Raw genomic sequence first — 14,741 nt, 5'->3', positions numbered from 1 at the left:
AAAAATTAAGAACACAGACCCCAGTTGTGAAACATTAAACTCTTAGCAGGAGGAAAGAATTTGTTGTTTTCCTCAGTTATGTATATTCCTAAACTATAGTGTGAAAACTAGGGTTTGTGGGGCTTTTAAAGAAGTTTGAACCCCCCCAGAAATAAGACTTCCAAGTTCTGGAGAAACAATTGAGAATTGGCCTTTTAGCTGTGTCAGTTTTGAGCATGCTGCTTCAGTTTGTTATACTATAATATAGTATTTAGTGTTTAGTTAATTGTACTGTAATAAAGGTCTGCAAATACAAAGAAAAGCCTTCATTTTTAGTTAAGTAAATGTGCAGTTTTGTTTAGTTTCATGTGTTGGACACTTATTAGTCTTATTTTTGCAAGTTTTTCAATATGTTAGGTCAGCCACATCAATGCCTTGCCTTTTGAATGCAAGGTTTATTTCATTCATGTGGTTTACCTGCTTTTAACAAATAGGGTAGATTTGTGACTTTTAACTTCCCAGTTGTGTATACCCATTCTTTTATGGTGGTTGATCTTTGGATAGTTTCATGTCTACAGTCATTTTGGTGAGAATTTATAGTTTTAAAGTCAACAGCCCTAAAATCAAGTTTTTCTTAGTACAGTTGCTTCATAGAGTATACGGCATTAGATGCAAGCTAAATTATAGCTTCAGTTAAAGCTATATGTACTCTTATTCCTTAGGTTTCTTGGCTGCTTTGTTTTCTGTGCTAGAGGTAGACAGAGCCCAAAGATAAAGTCTCTGATATTCTGTATGTAATGCAATTAGGAATCAGTTAGTCATAGTTAGGGGCTTTTTGCCTTTCTTGTTTAGATCTTCCACTTAGTGCACGTTTTTTTAGACTGATCTGACAACGATTTTCTCTGAAATTATACTCCATATTTTTTCTTGGCGTTTTCTTGAAACTTCCTCCCTGCAGACAAACTCTATTTGGGATTTCATGTTTGGTTTATGCAGTTTAGATCCATGCTACTGATGAATTGGGCAGCCTTGCCCTACCTCGTGTTGGAGCTGTTGTTTATACAGCTGCCTAGTGATTTGGAGCAGCTTTCCCTGGAAAATAATCCTTGTGAATTAGTTGTCCATTGGTCCATTGAACCACATGGTCAAAATTATAGCTGTCCACACAAGAAATGTGAGAGCACATTATTGGGGGAATGCTATCTTTCTTGCAGCAATTTAAATTTCTAAAAAGCAGTAGTGAAGTGAACTTGAACTGAATGTTCATCAGATTTTGCAATCCTTTCTGTACTGCTCTAAGTAACTTGTGTTCAGCAGGAGAGCATCCCAGCCTGACCTTGGAGGTGATGGACTAGCACTGAGTGCACCTCATGCACACAGAGCAGCAGTTTGTTAATTTGAGATGTCCGCAGACCACATGTTATTTAAATTACAGTGAATTTCAATAAAGTCTATTGGGACTGGCATGAAGTTATAAACATTCCTAGTATTTAATAAATACTTGCTGTAAGTTAAGATTTAATTTTTAATTTTTATTCCAGTTACCTGCAGTGAAGTGGAGTTACAGGAGTCCTAGTAGGCAGGGCTGTCTACTCTTGAGCACAGAGTAATTGCTCCAGGTTCTCCCCTCCCTTGTCTGGCTCCAACATGTTATGCAGCAGCCAGGCACTGCAGCTTAAAGAAGATTGCTGTATTCTCCCACCATGGACCCAGGCATCTTGATCTTGGCCTGCCTTTGATTCAAGAGTACAAGTGTGCAGTCCAGCTGAAGGGCTGGCCAGTGCTCTGTGAGAGGTTGCGGCCTCAAGATTTTTTAAATTGTGATGTTCCAGGCTTCACTGAGATTTACAGACTACAATTTTAATTCTGAAGGCTTAGTCTCAGAAAAATTTATTTATATTCTCATGGGAAAGCACAAAGCAAGACTGAGATTATTGGCAGGAGATCTGCTTCATGGTCAAATGTGCAAAGGTCTTAAAACATCTGTATTTTAAATGATGTACACCTTCCCTTCCTTTCTTGGGAATATTTTGTTTAATATAGATGACTAGTAATCACCTGTAACAGTGTCCAATCATGGAAAATTTCTCTTAGTAGTATCATTTGACAAAATTTTTATAAGCAGATCTAGGATGGCCCTGCTTAAGTAAAGGAGGTTGAACCAGATGACCAGCTGTGGTCCCTTCCAGCCTTACCCGCTCTGTGCTTCTGTGGAAAAACATGCTGTGTGTGAAGGGTCAGGCAGCTCCGTTACCCAATACTGCTGCCTCAGTTTCTCAGTGCCTGTTTTCCTTTTCTGAGGTTTTAAAAAGAATATACTGTAACCCCTTTTGCAACAATTTTTTTCTAATATCTAATCTAAACTGCCTCTGGTGCAACTTGAGGCCTTTTATCTTGTCCTATCTCTTGTTACTTGCAAGAAGAGACTGTCACCCACCTGTCTACACCTCCTTTTAGCTGGTTGTAGAGAGTGATAAGGCATGCCCTGAGCCTCTTTTTTTTGTGCTAGGTTAAAGAACCTCCTTTGCAAAGGAAAACAGAAAATTGATATTTTTAGTTAGATGCTTATCATATTGTGTCCATATGAGTAAGTTCCATATGAATACATAATCATAAAGAGAATAAAAAAAAATTTCAGCCCTCCTTCTCCATCTTTGGGTCAAAATTACAAAAAAATAATTTAAAATCTTTTAATTCTTGAGTACTCTTTAGGAAACAGGGGATTCTAATTCTTGAAGCTGGAATCTAAAAAATTCAATGTAGGGATGTAGTTGAAATGGAAGCCATAGTAATCTTTTCAGCAAAGTTTTGCGAGCATATAACTATTGAACACTGGATACTTCCGTTTCCATGAATTTTAGTTTGTTTTTTAGGGACAGAGGATGCATTTAAAAAAGGATTTTGAAGCATTTCTCAACTGTGATATTAAATCCAAAATAGTGGCACAAGAGTGCCACCAGGTGGTTTAATTAAACATGTGTATTTATTGAACTGTTGAAGAATTTTGCAAGAAACATGGCAAGATAATTACGTGCACAAGTCCTCAATGTGCTCTTACTGCCTTTTTTGTGCTAAGGTAAGTTATTCTGCTGAACAAACCTTGAGTGAATGATGTTTTTGAATGTACAGATGGTATTTAACAAGAAAGGAAGTTTTCTATTTAACATGATTAAGGCATTAGAACAGGAAGATAAAATACTTCAGAAGATCACTAGGCCGTCTTTCTTACAATTCCACCTCAGTTGTTGATCATTATTTGTAAACTGCCAGTATAAAGAACATATGTGACACCTTTGAGACTGTATTGTACTGTTTTTAAACTATGTATGCCTGTTTTCTCAGCCCGTACCTTAAAATGAGAGGAATTAGATACAACTCAGTCTTAGTGATGTGACTGAAACTTTCTAAATTGATCCCACTTTCCTGTTCTAAGTGATCATCAACCATAACAAGAAAATAGATCAGTGTTCAGATTTTGCAAAAATATAGTGGAATTGAAGAAATATAAGTGGAATTGAAGAAAGGAGGACATGTATAATAATACAGCATCTTGCTTGTGAATCAGTGGGCTGCTGCCATGGCAAGATGGGCTGCATGGCCTTCATGCTTCAGGTACTAGCTAGGCAGCTCAGTTTATCACCTCTTATTAAGCACTTTTCTTAAAATCCTGCCATCAGTTCTTGTCTGTAAAAAATAAATCTAATATGCTTGGTAATTCAGTGATAGTTTAGAAATAATTTCAGTTTGGGGGTTTCTTTGAAACTGACTTTCAGCTCAAGACCTCTTTAATCTCAATAATTGAAACAATGCAATGACTACTACATAATGGAACTGGCAAGGATAGTAGGTAAGAAAATCTTGAGGTTTTGGCCATGTAGAGCATTACTGGTTGTTTAGTTTAGTGCAACAAATTATATTCTGAAAATCCAAACTGTATTTTCATTTTCCTGGTAGCCCATCTGTTCTATCATGTTTAGCAAACATGATCTGTAGGTATGGGATTGGTGATGGGTATAAAAATATTGAAAAAACTATCTCATATAAGCAGCTGCTGTGTATTTAAGTACTGTGTTGAGTTTCCTGAAAACACTGTAAGGCAATTTTCAGCAGCTGGTCCATGAACATCTGGTATTTAGATCTGAAGGTAGTGGATGTTACATTTCTGTCTTCAAAGAAAGGATATAGGAAATCTTTGATGTCTGTAACATAATTTGGAACAAGATTTTAGTCCATGTTCTTATAAACATCAAGGCTAGCTGTCTTTGCTGAATGAACTGCACATGAACAGTATTAATTTTTTTGACATAACAGTATCTAGAACTCTTAAGTGTTAATGCTAATTTTAGTCAAATCTAGCTTTCTATGTTGTTGATTATCCTCAGCAGCTAAAGTTTGTTCAGAGACATCAAAAGCCTTATTTATTAGGTTTCGTTAGTTCAGATATTTTAATCATATCTGAATTTTTGTAAGTAAAATTGTTTTTGCAGAAAATATTCTTGTGCATGGATGCTTTGTCATCCCTTGAGAAAGGTATACATTTAATTTTATAGAAAGTTAGTTTCCAATCAGCACCTTTTTTTTATTATTTTGAGGATTTTTATTATTAAACATCTGTGGTTTTCAGTGTGGCTCGGAATAGCTGGTGCTAGGAATTAAAATAAGACACAGTTCAAAACAGTCATCATTGGCTGCTTCTAGATGGTATAAAGTTGTTTTCCTGGCTTTGGTAAGTTTTCATTATTTTTCACTGTTGAAGTTTTTAAGCTAGATTGAGTTCCTGCAACTTACTTTGAAATCTGGTCCATATTATGAGGAAAGACTAAACCAGAAGTGAGTAGCTTCCTATGCATTGTGTTAAAGTTGTCTCCAAAATAAGTGATTTTGGCACAGAAAAGTTGTAAACATTGTTGGTACCTGATGATGGGCTTTGTCTTTGCTTGTTTTACGGGAAGAAGAATACTTTTTGAAGATCTTATAAAGAAACAAGCTGAGTGACTTTTGGGGCCTGTCCCAGCTCTGTGGTGTGAAGTCTTGTAGCACCATTTGTATTGAGAGATTCCATGTGAGAAAAGGAAACATCGTGTTGCCTCTTAAGAGTCCTCTTAAAACCCTGTCACTTTTTCCTTCCTGGATGCTCACTGGGCCTGTGGTATTTAGAGTTCTGCCTAAGTAGTAGTGATGCTGGATTAACTGGAAATCCTGAGTGGAGTCTGGCTCCCTAATAATCATTTAAAGTATCAAAGTGTTGGATTTTAAATTCTTCTAGTAATAGATCCCTTTTAATAGAAGTTTTTAATATCTGCTAGTGTCTGTTAAGTGGATTTTTTTATATGTATAATGGAAGTAACTTTAACAAGCTTTTTCATTTTTACTGCATTTGCAGTAATAATTTTATACAAAACCTTGTAACAAGATATGGCTGATACTAATGGCTGGATTTCAAGAAAGGTATACTACACATAAAAAATACAACTTAAAAAAAAAAACAGCATCTAGTAGAAGTAAAGAATTGTAGATAGCTTTAGACTGTTCACATATTGTATACTTTTTGTGTTTGTCCCCCTGAGTGCTAATCTATAAATACGTGATCTTTAAGAGAATTTGGTAAATTAGGCATCAATTCTTTTGAATAGGTGTTACTCATGTTGAATTAGCTGCACTGAGTATTTTAGTGACTGCAGGGATTAAATACTCTTCCAGCACTGTTACAATCTACTTCTTCTACAATTTCATGCTTAGCATAAAGGAATGCATGGTAGTCTTGTCTTCTCTGAAGCTGTTGTCAATTTTGGTGCTTCCATTGTGTTTCAAACTACTTTTACATTCCAACTGCATGTAATTCTGGTTATGTGAAAATTTGGAAAAAAACCTTTAAACTGAAAATAGAAATGATGGCTTGTACTTGGGAAGCAGTCAGCTTACCACAGCAGGATAGAAAAATGCATGGCATTGCAGGAGAGGGAGGACTCACACTAGCTTATGGAATTTGGATTGGTTTTATATCCTAGGTGAATCCAAGGTGATGCACTAGGGGAGAGACAACTTAGAGAGTTGCTGGAGCTTGAGTTCTCTTTGTTGGGACAGGAACAAGTGGAAGAACAGATGCTTTTCATGGTGGAAGACTAGAAATGTTTCCCTAGGAGTAATTAATGTTTTAATTTTGCTGGATTTCATTGCTGTTCTTTTTAGTCTAGTGAAGTACCTGGAGCAGAAAAGTAGGTTAATTTGTTTGGCAAGAGCAGGCATTTATATTGTCAGAGCTTTGATATGTATCTCAAGTCCTTAAGTAGAGAGGAAGAGTGGGCTGTTTAGATCCTCTGTGGGAACCATTGTGATTGTACTATCAAAAAAAAAAAAAATTCTCTTCTCCCAACAATGGAATATTCTAGGAGCAATATCTGTTTACTTCAGAGCTTGATGTTTGAGCTGCAGTCTTTCTCTGAAATAGACTAAATGCTTTAAAACTGGATTGTGAAAGTAACACATTGTTCAAAAATGAAATTTAATTTGTTATCTACTAGTTTGTGCATGCCAAATATTAAAAAAAATTATGTGAGTGTAGTTATTGTTTAGCTGAGCTATGAATTCTAGAACTTGGCCTTTCCTGTTGCTTTGCTACTTCTGCTCATTCTAACTTTTGGGTATGTACAGTACTGCAGAATTTATTATAGGGTAGGAAGAAGCCATGCACAAAAAATGTCTGGAAAAGAGTGTTGCCTTTCTTCTTTCTAGGCATGTTAGCTCTGCAGCTACAATTCACATAGGGTAGTTGTCATCACACTGGTGTTTCACATTTTACTGGCCAACCTCTATTCCCATAAAATAGCATTATCAAAGTTTCAAGTGGCTATTATGTTGTAAGAAGGATATGGCATTCCCATTTTTGGGTAGAAGTTCCTTAAAGGAGATAATGCAGTTAAATACAAGATAGCAGCAGCCGAGATGACTAAGACAGTAAGAAGGTTAATTGGCCTACCTTGATCTTTCTTGTAGGAGAAAGATTCTCTAACAAATAGTATTTCCTTTAAGGAGAGATTCAATGTCCTGTATTTATCTTGACACTATTGTTGACTTACAGACTAAAACAGAAGTGTTAGTTTAGTCTTCCTTAAGACTAAACTCTTAAGGAAGAAGCTGCAAGTGTGCATTGTAGTGTTCCTTCTACTGCAGTGCTTCATTCACCAAGAAAGTGATCCATATTAATCAGTCCATGATGACTGACAAGAACTCTATGAAGAAACTCAGAAAATATCCTTGAACTTGTCACTGGATTTTTATGTATACTTCTGGGGTTTGGACTGAGCCAACCATTTTATTCTGCAAGTTGTATAGCAGTATGTTGTAAAGAGACCATCTTAAACTGACTCTGTGGGAAGTTAGAGCCTCTGCGTAAGAAAGGATGCAATTCAGTATGACTGAATAATTATACCAGGTATTACAAAAACCCTCATCAATGTGGTTCTAGCTAGGCAGTACTGCTGTGTATCTAAATAGGATGTAAATACAGACAGTAATTAATATGCAAGAAAAATCATTTACTCTGTAACATAACCTGTGTCTATATTAGTGGCTAAATACCTAGGTGGAGTTTTGGCTGGAGCCTGGGTTTAACTTCAAATGCTGTGTAGAGTCTTCCCTGAGGTGTAACTTCTAAAGACTCCTTGAGATCCGTAATTGCTCATCCCAGCATGTGGCAGTCACATCAAGTAAACTCTCCCTGCAGGAACTGTATTCACCAAACTATTTGATACTGCCTTGCAGGAAGTTGTAGACATGGGCTCTTCGTTTTTTTCAGACTATAGCTTATTGTGGCATTGAAGAAGAGGTAAGATTCTGCCTTGCTAATTACTAAACAAAAGTATAGTAGGCATGTATATTTGTCATGCCTTGTTCTGTATAGCATTGAAACAAATAAGATTGAGACAATTGTAACCACATGGGACAAAATCTGCAGTTTGGTGGTGGTACCCAGATTAACTTCATGCCCTTTTAAGTTGTTTAAATGCTCTTGTTAAGTGCCACAGTATTGGTCTAATTTCCTTAGCAGAGTAGACAGTGTGGTTCTGCAAATTGCTGCATGATGATGGTTTTGTTGCCTATAGCAGGTGCTGGAGAAGATAATCACTCTGGGATCTGTCATTAACTGATTTCTGTCTTAATCTACTGGTTGATTTTCCTTTACTGATTTTGCTTCCCATTTTGAAGGCAGATGAAAATATATTTTCTACTAACTTGTCTTCCCAAGAGAAGCAAGGGGATTTGTAATTTTATAATTTGGATTATACAAGAGAAGAGAGACTTAAGTCCTTTAAAAAAAGAACACGAATTTTAAGTTAGGTTGGTTTATTGTTGTGGTAATATCTTTCTTCTTTAAGAATGAAACAGCACTCATGTAGAAAGCATAAAACTGGGATGTCTCCCAGATGACCAGTTTATACCGGCTCTATGTTTGTGTAGTGGAAGTAGAATGTTTCACTTCAGAAGACTAGATTTTGAAAAGCTTTGTAAGAGTGCATTTTCTTACTTTCATAGTTCTAAATGTCTTTACAAATAAGTTTTCTCTTGCAGAAAGGAAACCAGTGGCAGGTAAGCAAAAGTTTTCTTAATTCTATTGTGTGACATTTTGTACAAGAGAAGATTAAAATAGTGTATTTTATTAGTGTCTTGTGTAAAAGCACAATTGCTTTTACATCAGTGTATCAGGCTCATAGTATTTGGGAATGTTCTTTTTTTTATGGGAGGGGGAAAATGTGATGATGTAGGGTTTTTTCTTTTAAACTCTGCTTTATCTTCTGTAATCAAGACACCATAAAATTACTATACTGACTTCCTTTGACTTATGTTCTTTCTCTTTCTTTCTGCACAAGCACTCCTATTTGGACAGGGAAACCTCCCTTCTTCTGAGAAACATTGCAGGAAAGCCTTCTCATTTGCTGACCAAGGTGATGATGCTTCTTTCTACTGTATGTGACTGTTTCTATGTAGAAAGAATGCTTTTGGTGTGTGCTATGCTTCTCCATTCCTGCCCTTTCCAGGAATTTCTGCATTTACTTACATGACTTTCCTGATTATCCAAGGTGCTTTTAAAGGCTGAATTGTATTGTTTGTTTCTGCAGATTTATCAAAGTGTTCAAGTTCTTGACAAATACTAAATAGCCATATGAGCAGGTAAAATGCCTTAGTTGAAAAGAAAAATGTACTGAGCTAGGAGGTCTTTTGTTCCTATTGCCATTCACCAGTTTAAAAAATAAAATATCCTAGTGAAAAATATGTGGGAATGTTTAGTAGCTTTAAAAGTAGTTTTAAAAGCCATTAGTAGCCTTAAAATAAGTCTCTTACTGTATTGAAGACAAACTAGTAAGTAATGGGATATTTTTTATAAGATTTTGGATGTTGACTGAATATAATGTGGGGAGAATATCCTAGTAAGACAGTGGTCTGATGAACCAGGTATGTACAGATCTTGATTATAAATTAATTTTCCTCACAGGAAGGAGGTCAGTAATGTATTAAGAGAACAAAGTTGTCATTTAATTTGCTAAGAATTATATCTTTTATATGTATTTCCTTTTGGAACTAGAGGACAAGGGATGGAGCAAGCTATAAATCTCTGATGGAAATACAGGCTGGGATGAAGGACAAACATCTTCATGTAGTTCAGAACTTTGAATATTTGGTGTAGCTGAGGTGTCAGATATTGCTGATGCTAATGCGTACTGCAGAACCATTTCTGTGTGTTGTTTTGGTTTTTTTTTAATTCACAGACATTCTAGTGGAGACCTCAGGCAAGCCTGAAGTAACAAAATGCTATTTGGTGACCTCAAAACAATAAGGATAATGTTCACTGGGCTTAAGTAGTCTGTATTTAGCAATAAAAATTTAGAACCGGTTTACTGCTTTTTCTTAAATGCCTTAATATTCTTCTCGAGATGCTCAGCATGTATCTTGACAACAGATTTTCAGGCTGTCTTCCAGAGGAGTACAAATAGCCAAATGCAAGTAATCTGCTCTTTGTGATTGTTTTGCTTAAATTTTGTAGTCCATACCTTCGCCTTGACCCCAATAGCTCTTGGCCCCCTGCACTGCCCAACAAAGCAAGCAGCCACCAAAATAACAATTGGCTTGATTTCAAAGAGATTAACAACAGCTGTGGCACAAAGAAACCACAATTTTTTTTAATCTCCACGTGTCTTCAGATCCTCCCTTCTGGTTGTTTATATGTGGGATGAGTGTTAGTTACCATACAGGAAGTTTATTTTAAAAAGTGCATTAAGTGATCCCTTTGTATCATATGACCATGGAGTAGCTCCTGTCAGGTATTCTAATACACTCTGAAGTTAAATGTTTGTATTTATAAATCTTTGTGTTGGCTAATTAGGCGTCACAGCTCTTTGATTCAGGTGCTTTTGGCAAGCCTTCTGATATCCTGAGGGTAATGTTGGTCAGCTTGTGGCTGTTTCAGTACAGCTGTGCCTTCCACTTCTGACTCCTGAGCACACAGGCCTGGCATGGAACTTACTGGTCCTCTTCTGACCTCCTGCAAGCAGAAATACCTTTAGCAAAATGATAAAATGGAATTTCACTTTGCTGCTTAGATCTCTTCAGCTTGTAACATTGGATAAGCCTCTCTATGAATGAAGCAGTCCCAAGAAATGGGGCATTTCCTTGTACCAAGGTGTTAGATCATTTGCTGTAGGATCATATTGCAGGTTTATGCTGGTGTCCCTGGTGTCTCAGCTGTTTCTTACTGTCGTTACCTGTTTCTGTTTCTTCCTCTTCTCTGGTATGTCTGCATCTTATATTGAAACTAAAACCATTTTTCTCCTAATTGTAAAAATTCTAGTGGTGGACTAGCTCCCTTCTGCATCACAGCCATGCACACACACAGTTCCTGTTGCAGCATAGAACAGCACAGAAAATTATGTTTTTGATTTGGTGAGCTCTTCATTTTTAGCTATAATTCCAGATGTTACTGTTTACACAGCATTCAAACCTTTGTTTGAAAACAGAAAGAAGTGAAAGCAGATGTGTTACGTAAGTTACTGAATATTGAAAATAAAGCAATGTAGCTTTTTTGTCAAATATGCAAGTTTGTTTCCCTATAATGAATATTGAAAACTAAGCTTAGTACTGTGAAATTAGAGTACATGAAAATAATTTTGAGAGAATATTCAGAGCTCAAATAGATCTCAGTTTTGCTTATGGAAATAGAAATGTAACAAGCTGGATTTTGAAGTAAGCATTTCTTTACTGTTCTGATGCATGTGAAGCAGAAACTATGTTCAAGAAGACAGATAATAGTGATTTAATGAAGGAATGATTCAGATAGTATGTCAGCATTTGGAGGGAAAGGAACCATGTTGTACCTTTTCTTCCCAAATAGCAGGTATGTAATTTTACTTTTCTTGTTGGCCTGAAAGACAAAAATTATTCTTATGGATGTTCATTCCCTTGCTTTGTAAATTTTGGTTCCTGCACACTGTAATTCTATCCGATTTTTGATTAGATCAGCTGTGATGTTGGCTTCATGTATCTCAGACCATCTGATTCAGATGTGCTCATTCTTGAATTAAACATATGTTTGAGATTTTTTTAATGCAGTTTAAAAATACAGCAATTGATTTCGAATGTGTGAAGAATGTAAGGACAATCTAAAAGCTTTCTGAGTAAGCTGTGATGTCCTATGTAATTTTAATGTCAGCTTTTATATTTTTTATTACACTAACAATACTGTATCCTTTGTCATTATAATAAAATATAATTTATATATTATTTATATTAATCTATTGTAGTTGCATTTTTAGATAATCAGCCAATGTTCTGGAATCTTACTGCCCTGTTCCACATATCCCTTGAGTTTTTTGTCTAACAAAAACTCCTTGCCAGTTAGTTGTAATGTCCCGTGTTGCATTGTAGTAATCTTTCCTCTGTCAGACTTCCTTACTGTGGTGTCTAGGGCCTGTTCTTCTACTTGGTTTGTTTGGGTTTCTTCCCCTCCCCTTCACTTTTTTTCTCCTGGTCCAGGTCCCAGTACTGGTTCTTGTATAACTGTTTGCCTTGGTGAGAAGCCTGGCCTAGAGCCCTGACTAGGCAGGTCCTGTTCAGAGGCAGGTGGGTGATAATGTAGTGCAGATGGTTGCTTCAAGGCATAAAGAGCCAGTGAAATTCCTTTGGATTTTTTATTTTCTTCACCACCAGCTTTGTCAAATCTAGTCGAGTAGTCTTTCAGGCAGACAGCAGAATGCACATCTCTGCTGATTAAAGTTCTGTTCTGCCATACCTTGAAGCCTAACCTCAAAAAGGCACAAGTCTGTTTGGAGGCATTTTATGTCCCAGATGCAGGACTTTTCAGCATCTTCCTTAGTGATATGGGGTCTTCGCTGCCCTTACAGAAGCATTCCTTACAGGTTGTGTGGAAGAATATGCCTTCTGTGGGAAATTGTGACAAGAGCCAGTGTGAATTTGAGATACATTTAAAATGTAACATCTGCTTTCCAATTTCCATTCAGAAGCCGTCGTCTGTGTTTGAGTTAGGCTTCTGATAGCAAGAAGTTTGTTAATGGTGAACAAAGAAGTGGAACAAAGATAAAATATGGCACTACCTAAGTGTACTAACACTGTAATATCTCAGACCTTTTCAGGTGAATGATCCTCAGACACAACCCCTAAAACAATAGTTCTACTTCACAGCCATTTCCATATTTAGTAGCATAGTGCAATATGGTGACAATGTCAGGAATATTCCAGAGGTATAAAAAGGTCTATTCTAAACAGGGAAGGAAGAAGGAGGAAATGTGTGGTGAGTCTACCACACAGGGACAAACCCTTCACCAGGGTGAATGCACATGCACATTTAGTGAGCTTTCAGATACTCATGTCTTGCTTCCCTTTCTGCTTTACCCAGAGGTTATTTAGAGTTACTAGGAAAAGAAATGCAATAAACATATGTTTTTAAAATGACCATGAAATACTGCTGTAAAGACAAGTTCACTGTTTATAAATGGACCATGCCATGATTGCAGCACATTTTTAGGGTAGGAGTATTCCGCTTGTCCTAATGAGTTTATCAAGAAATTCAGAAGAGCTGCTCTTAACATTCACACCTTTGATTTTAGTGCTGATCACATACACTCTTGTTCTAGTGTCCTTTTTAATAATAAATTAAAGCAATCAACAGAAAAACTTCATTACTGGGATTAATATTCAGACTGATATACATTAAACATGAAGCTAATAAAAGTGTAGTGAAGTTTTGGGTAATTAGGTACAAATGGAGATGTTAATATGGTGTCCTCTGGTAGCAGGAACCTCTATTTCAGTACAAGAGGTACTCCTCTGCGAGAAGGAGATTCCTTGCAAAACAGGTGATTGCCTCTCTACCCAAAGCTAGACTGTAGTTGAGAAAATAAAGTAGATACCTGATCTTAGTCCTTCAGAAGTCAATACTACTTGTGTATTTAGTTATCTTCTTATCTGCATTCAAAGTAAAAGTTCAGAGAAAAAAGCAAATATTAAACAGAAGAAATTTCTTAATTTTATAAATTTTGTAGTTTGTGTGTCTACCTTGCTAACTTAAATAAAATGTGGACATAGTTACCTCTTACCATTTAATTACTGGCTTTTCTAAGTATCTTTGTTAAGTGATACCCCCCCCCCCTCTTTTGTTTCAATTCCATTTGTTATCTCTGTAAAAGAGATTAGTTAATAACACTTTAAAAAAAGTAAAATGAAAGAAAAAATAAAACCCCAGCCTAGAAATGTGAGGCACAAAATTGTTTGAGCAAGGTCAGCTCTGCATGCGTCTTGTATCTTTATTGCTAAAACACAGCTGGAATGTCTTATAAATATATATTTAATTGGAAACTGGGGGAGGAAACAGCATTTATCATTATGTTATAAAAATATTTGGTTTTTTGTGTTATTCTTTCTGATATTTTCACTGTAGGCTAAAATTATTCAAAACTTAGTTCTTGTATATAAATGCAAAGAAGATGATCATTAATTTAAGACCATTGCACTGCAGACATATGCATTTTCCATTTTGGTTCACAATATGTATGAATATTTTGGATTAACATGTTCTATATACAAGTATGTTGCCAAGTATTCTTTAACTTAGGTGCAATGTTTTCCATAACCAAAAGTAATCTTAGCTCAAAGCTTTAAAATGCAAGTGTAACAATAGTCCCAGAATAATCCTGTTAAGTAAGGAATTTGTTACAATTTGACAGTGATGCATATTGCTACTGTAAGAGAATATCCTTTTCCTGCCAGAGGTGGAAATGACTCTCCATTATGTTTTGTGTTTTTATAAAGTGTGTGTGTGCATCTCCTTGGTGTGTTTCCAAGGCTTGCCAGTGCCTGTAAAGGCAGTCTAAGCAGGGAGCAGGTTCTGCTGAATCTTGCCTGCTGTGTCAGTGCTCCAGAGCTGCGTGCCAGCAGGCTGTGAGTGCTCTGTGAGCAGTGACACTGCGCAGGGGACGCAGGTGTGTGGCCATAGCAGGGACCAGCACTGTCTGCACTGCCTGCGAGGCTGTGACAGCGCAGCGGTGCTGCAATGGACCTGCAGCTTTGTAATCCTCCAGCAACTCCAGCACTGCTGCCAGCATTTGCTAGCCAAGGAGAAATAAATACCTAAGGTAGATGTGGTTGGACTGGACTTGCTGGCCTTGTTAATTGGTGGCATTGAAGAGTTTAAATAGTTTGCAGTTGGGTATTTTTGCCACCTGTCACCTGTCTCCCTGTGCAGTGAAAAGGGTTAT

General features: G+C 36.6%; 1 protein-coding gene across 3 annotated transcripts in view; it reads left to right on the top strand.

Annotated features, from left to right (window-relative positions):
* The window catches only part of RAPH1 (Ras association (RalGDS/AF-6) and pleckstrin homology domains 1), a 151,516-nt gene that overhangs the window by 109,149 nt on the left and 27,626 nt on the right, over nucleotides 1-14,741 (top strand). For 2 of the 3 annotated variants that reach the window (XM_085585186.1, XM_085585185.1), the window contains exon 5: nucleotides 8,847-8,921. The exons of the other annotated variant lie outside the window; for it this stretch is intronic. In XM_085585186.1, coding sequence (XP_085441312.1) covers nucleotides 8,847-8,921 — 75 coding nt within the window. The remainder of the gene's footprint in view (nucleotides 1-8,846; nucleotides 8,922-14,741) is intronic. 3 annotated transcript variants of the gene reach the window in all.

This window comes from Lonchura striata, chromosome 7 (genome assembly GCF_050655825.1).
Source record: "Lonchura striata isolate lonStrDom1 chromosome 7, ASM5065582v1, whole genome shotgun sequence".
Taxonomy (NCBI): Eukaryota; Metazoa; Chordata; class Aves; order Passeriformes; family Estrildidae; genus Lonchura; species Lonchura striata.
This window is presented reverse-complemented; position numbering and strand designations above follow the sequence as displayed.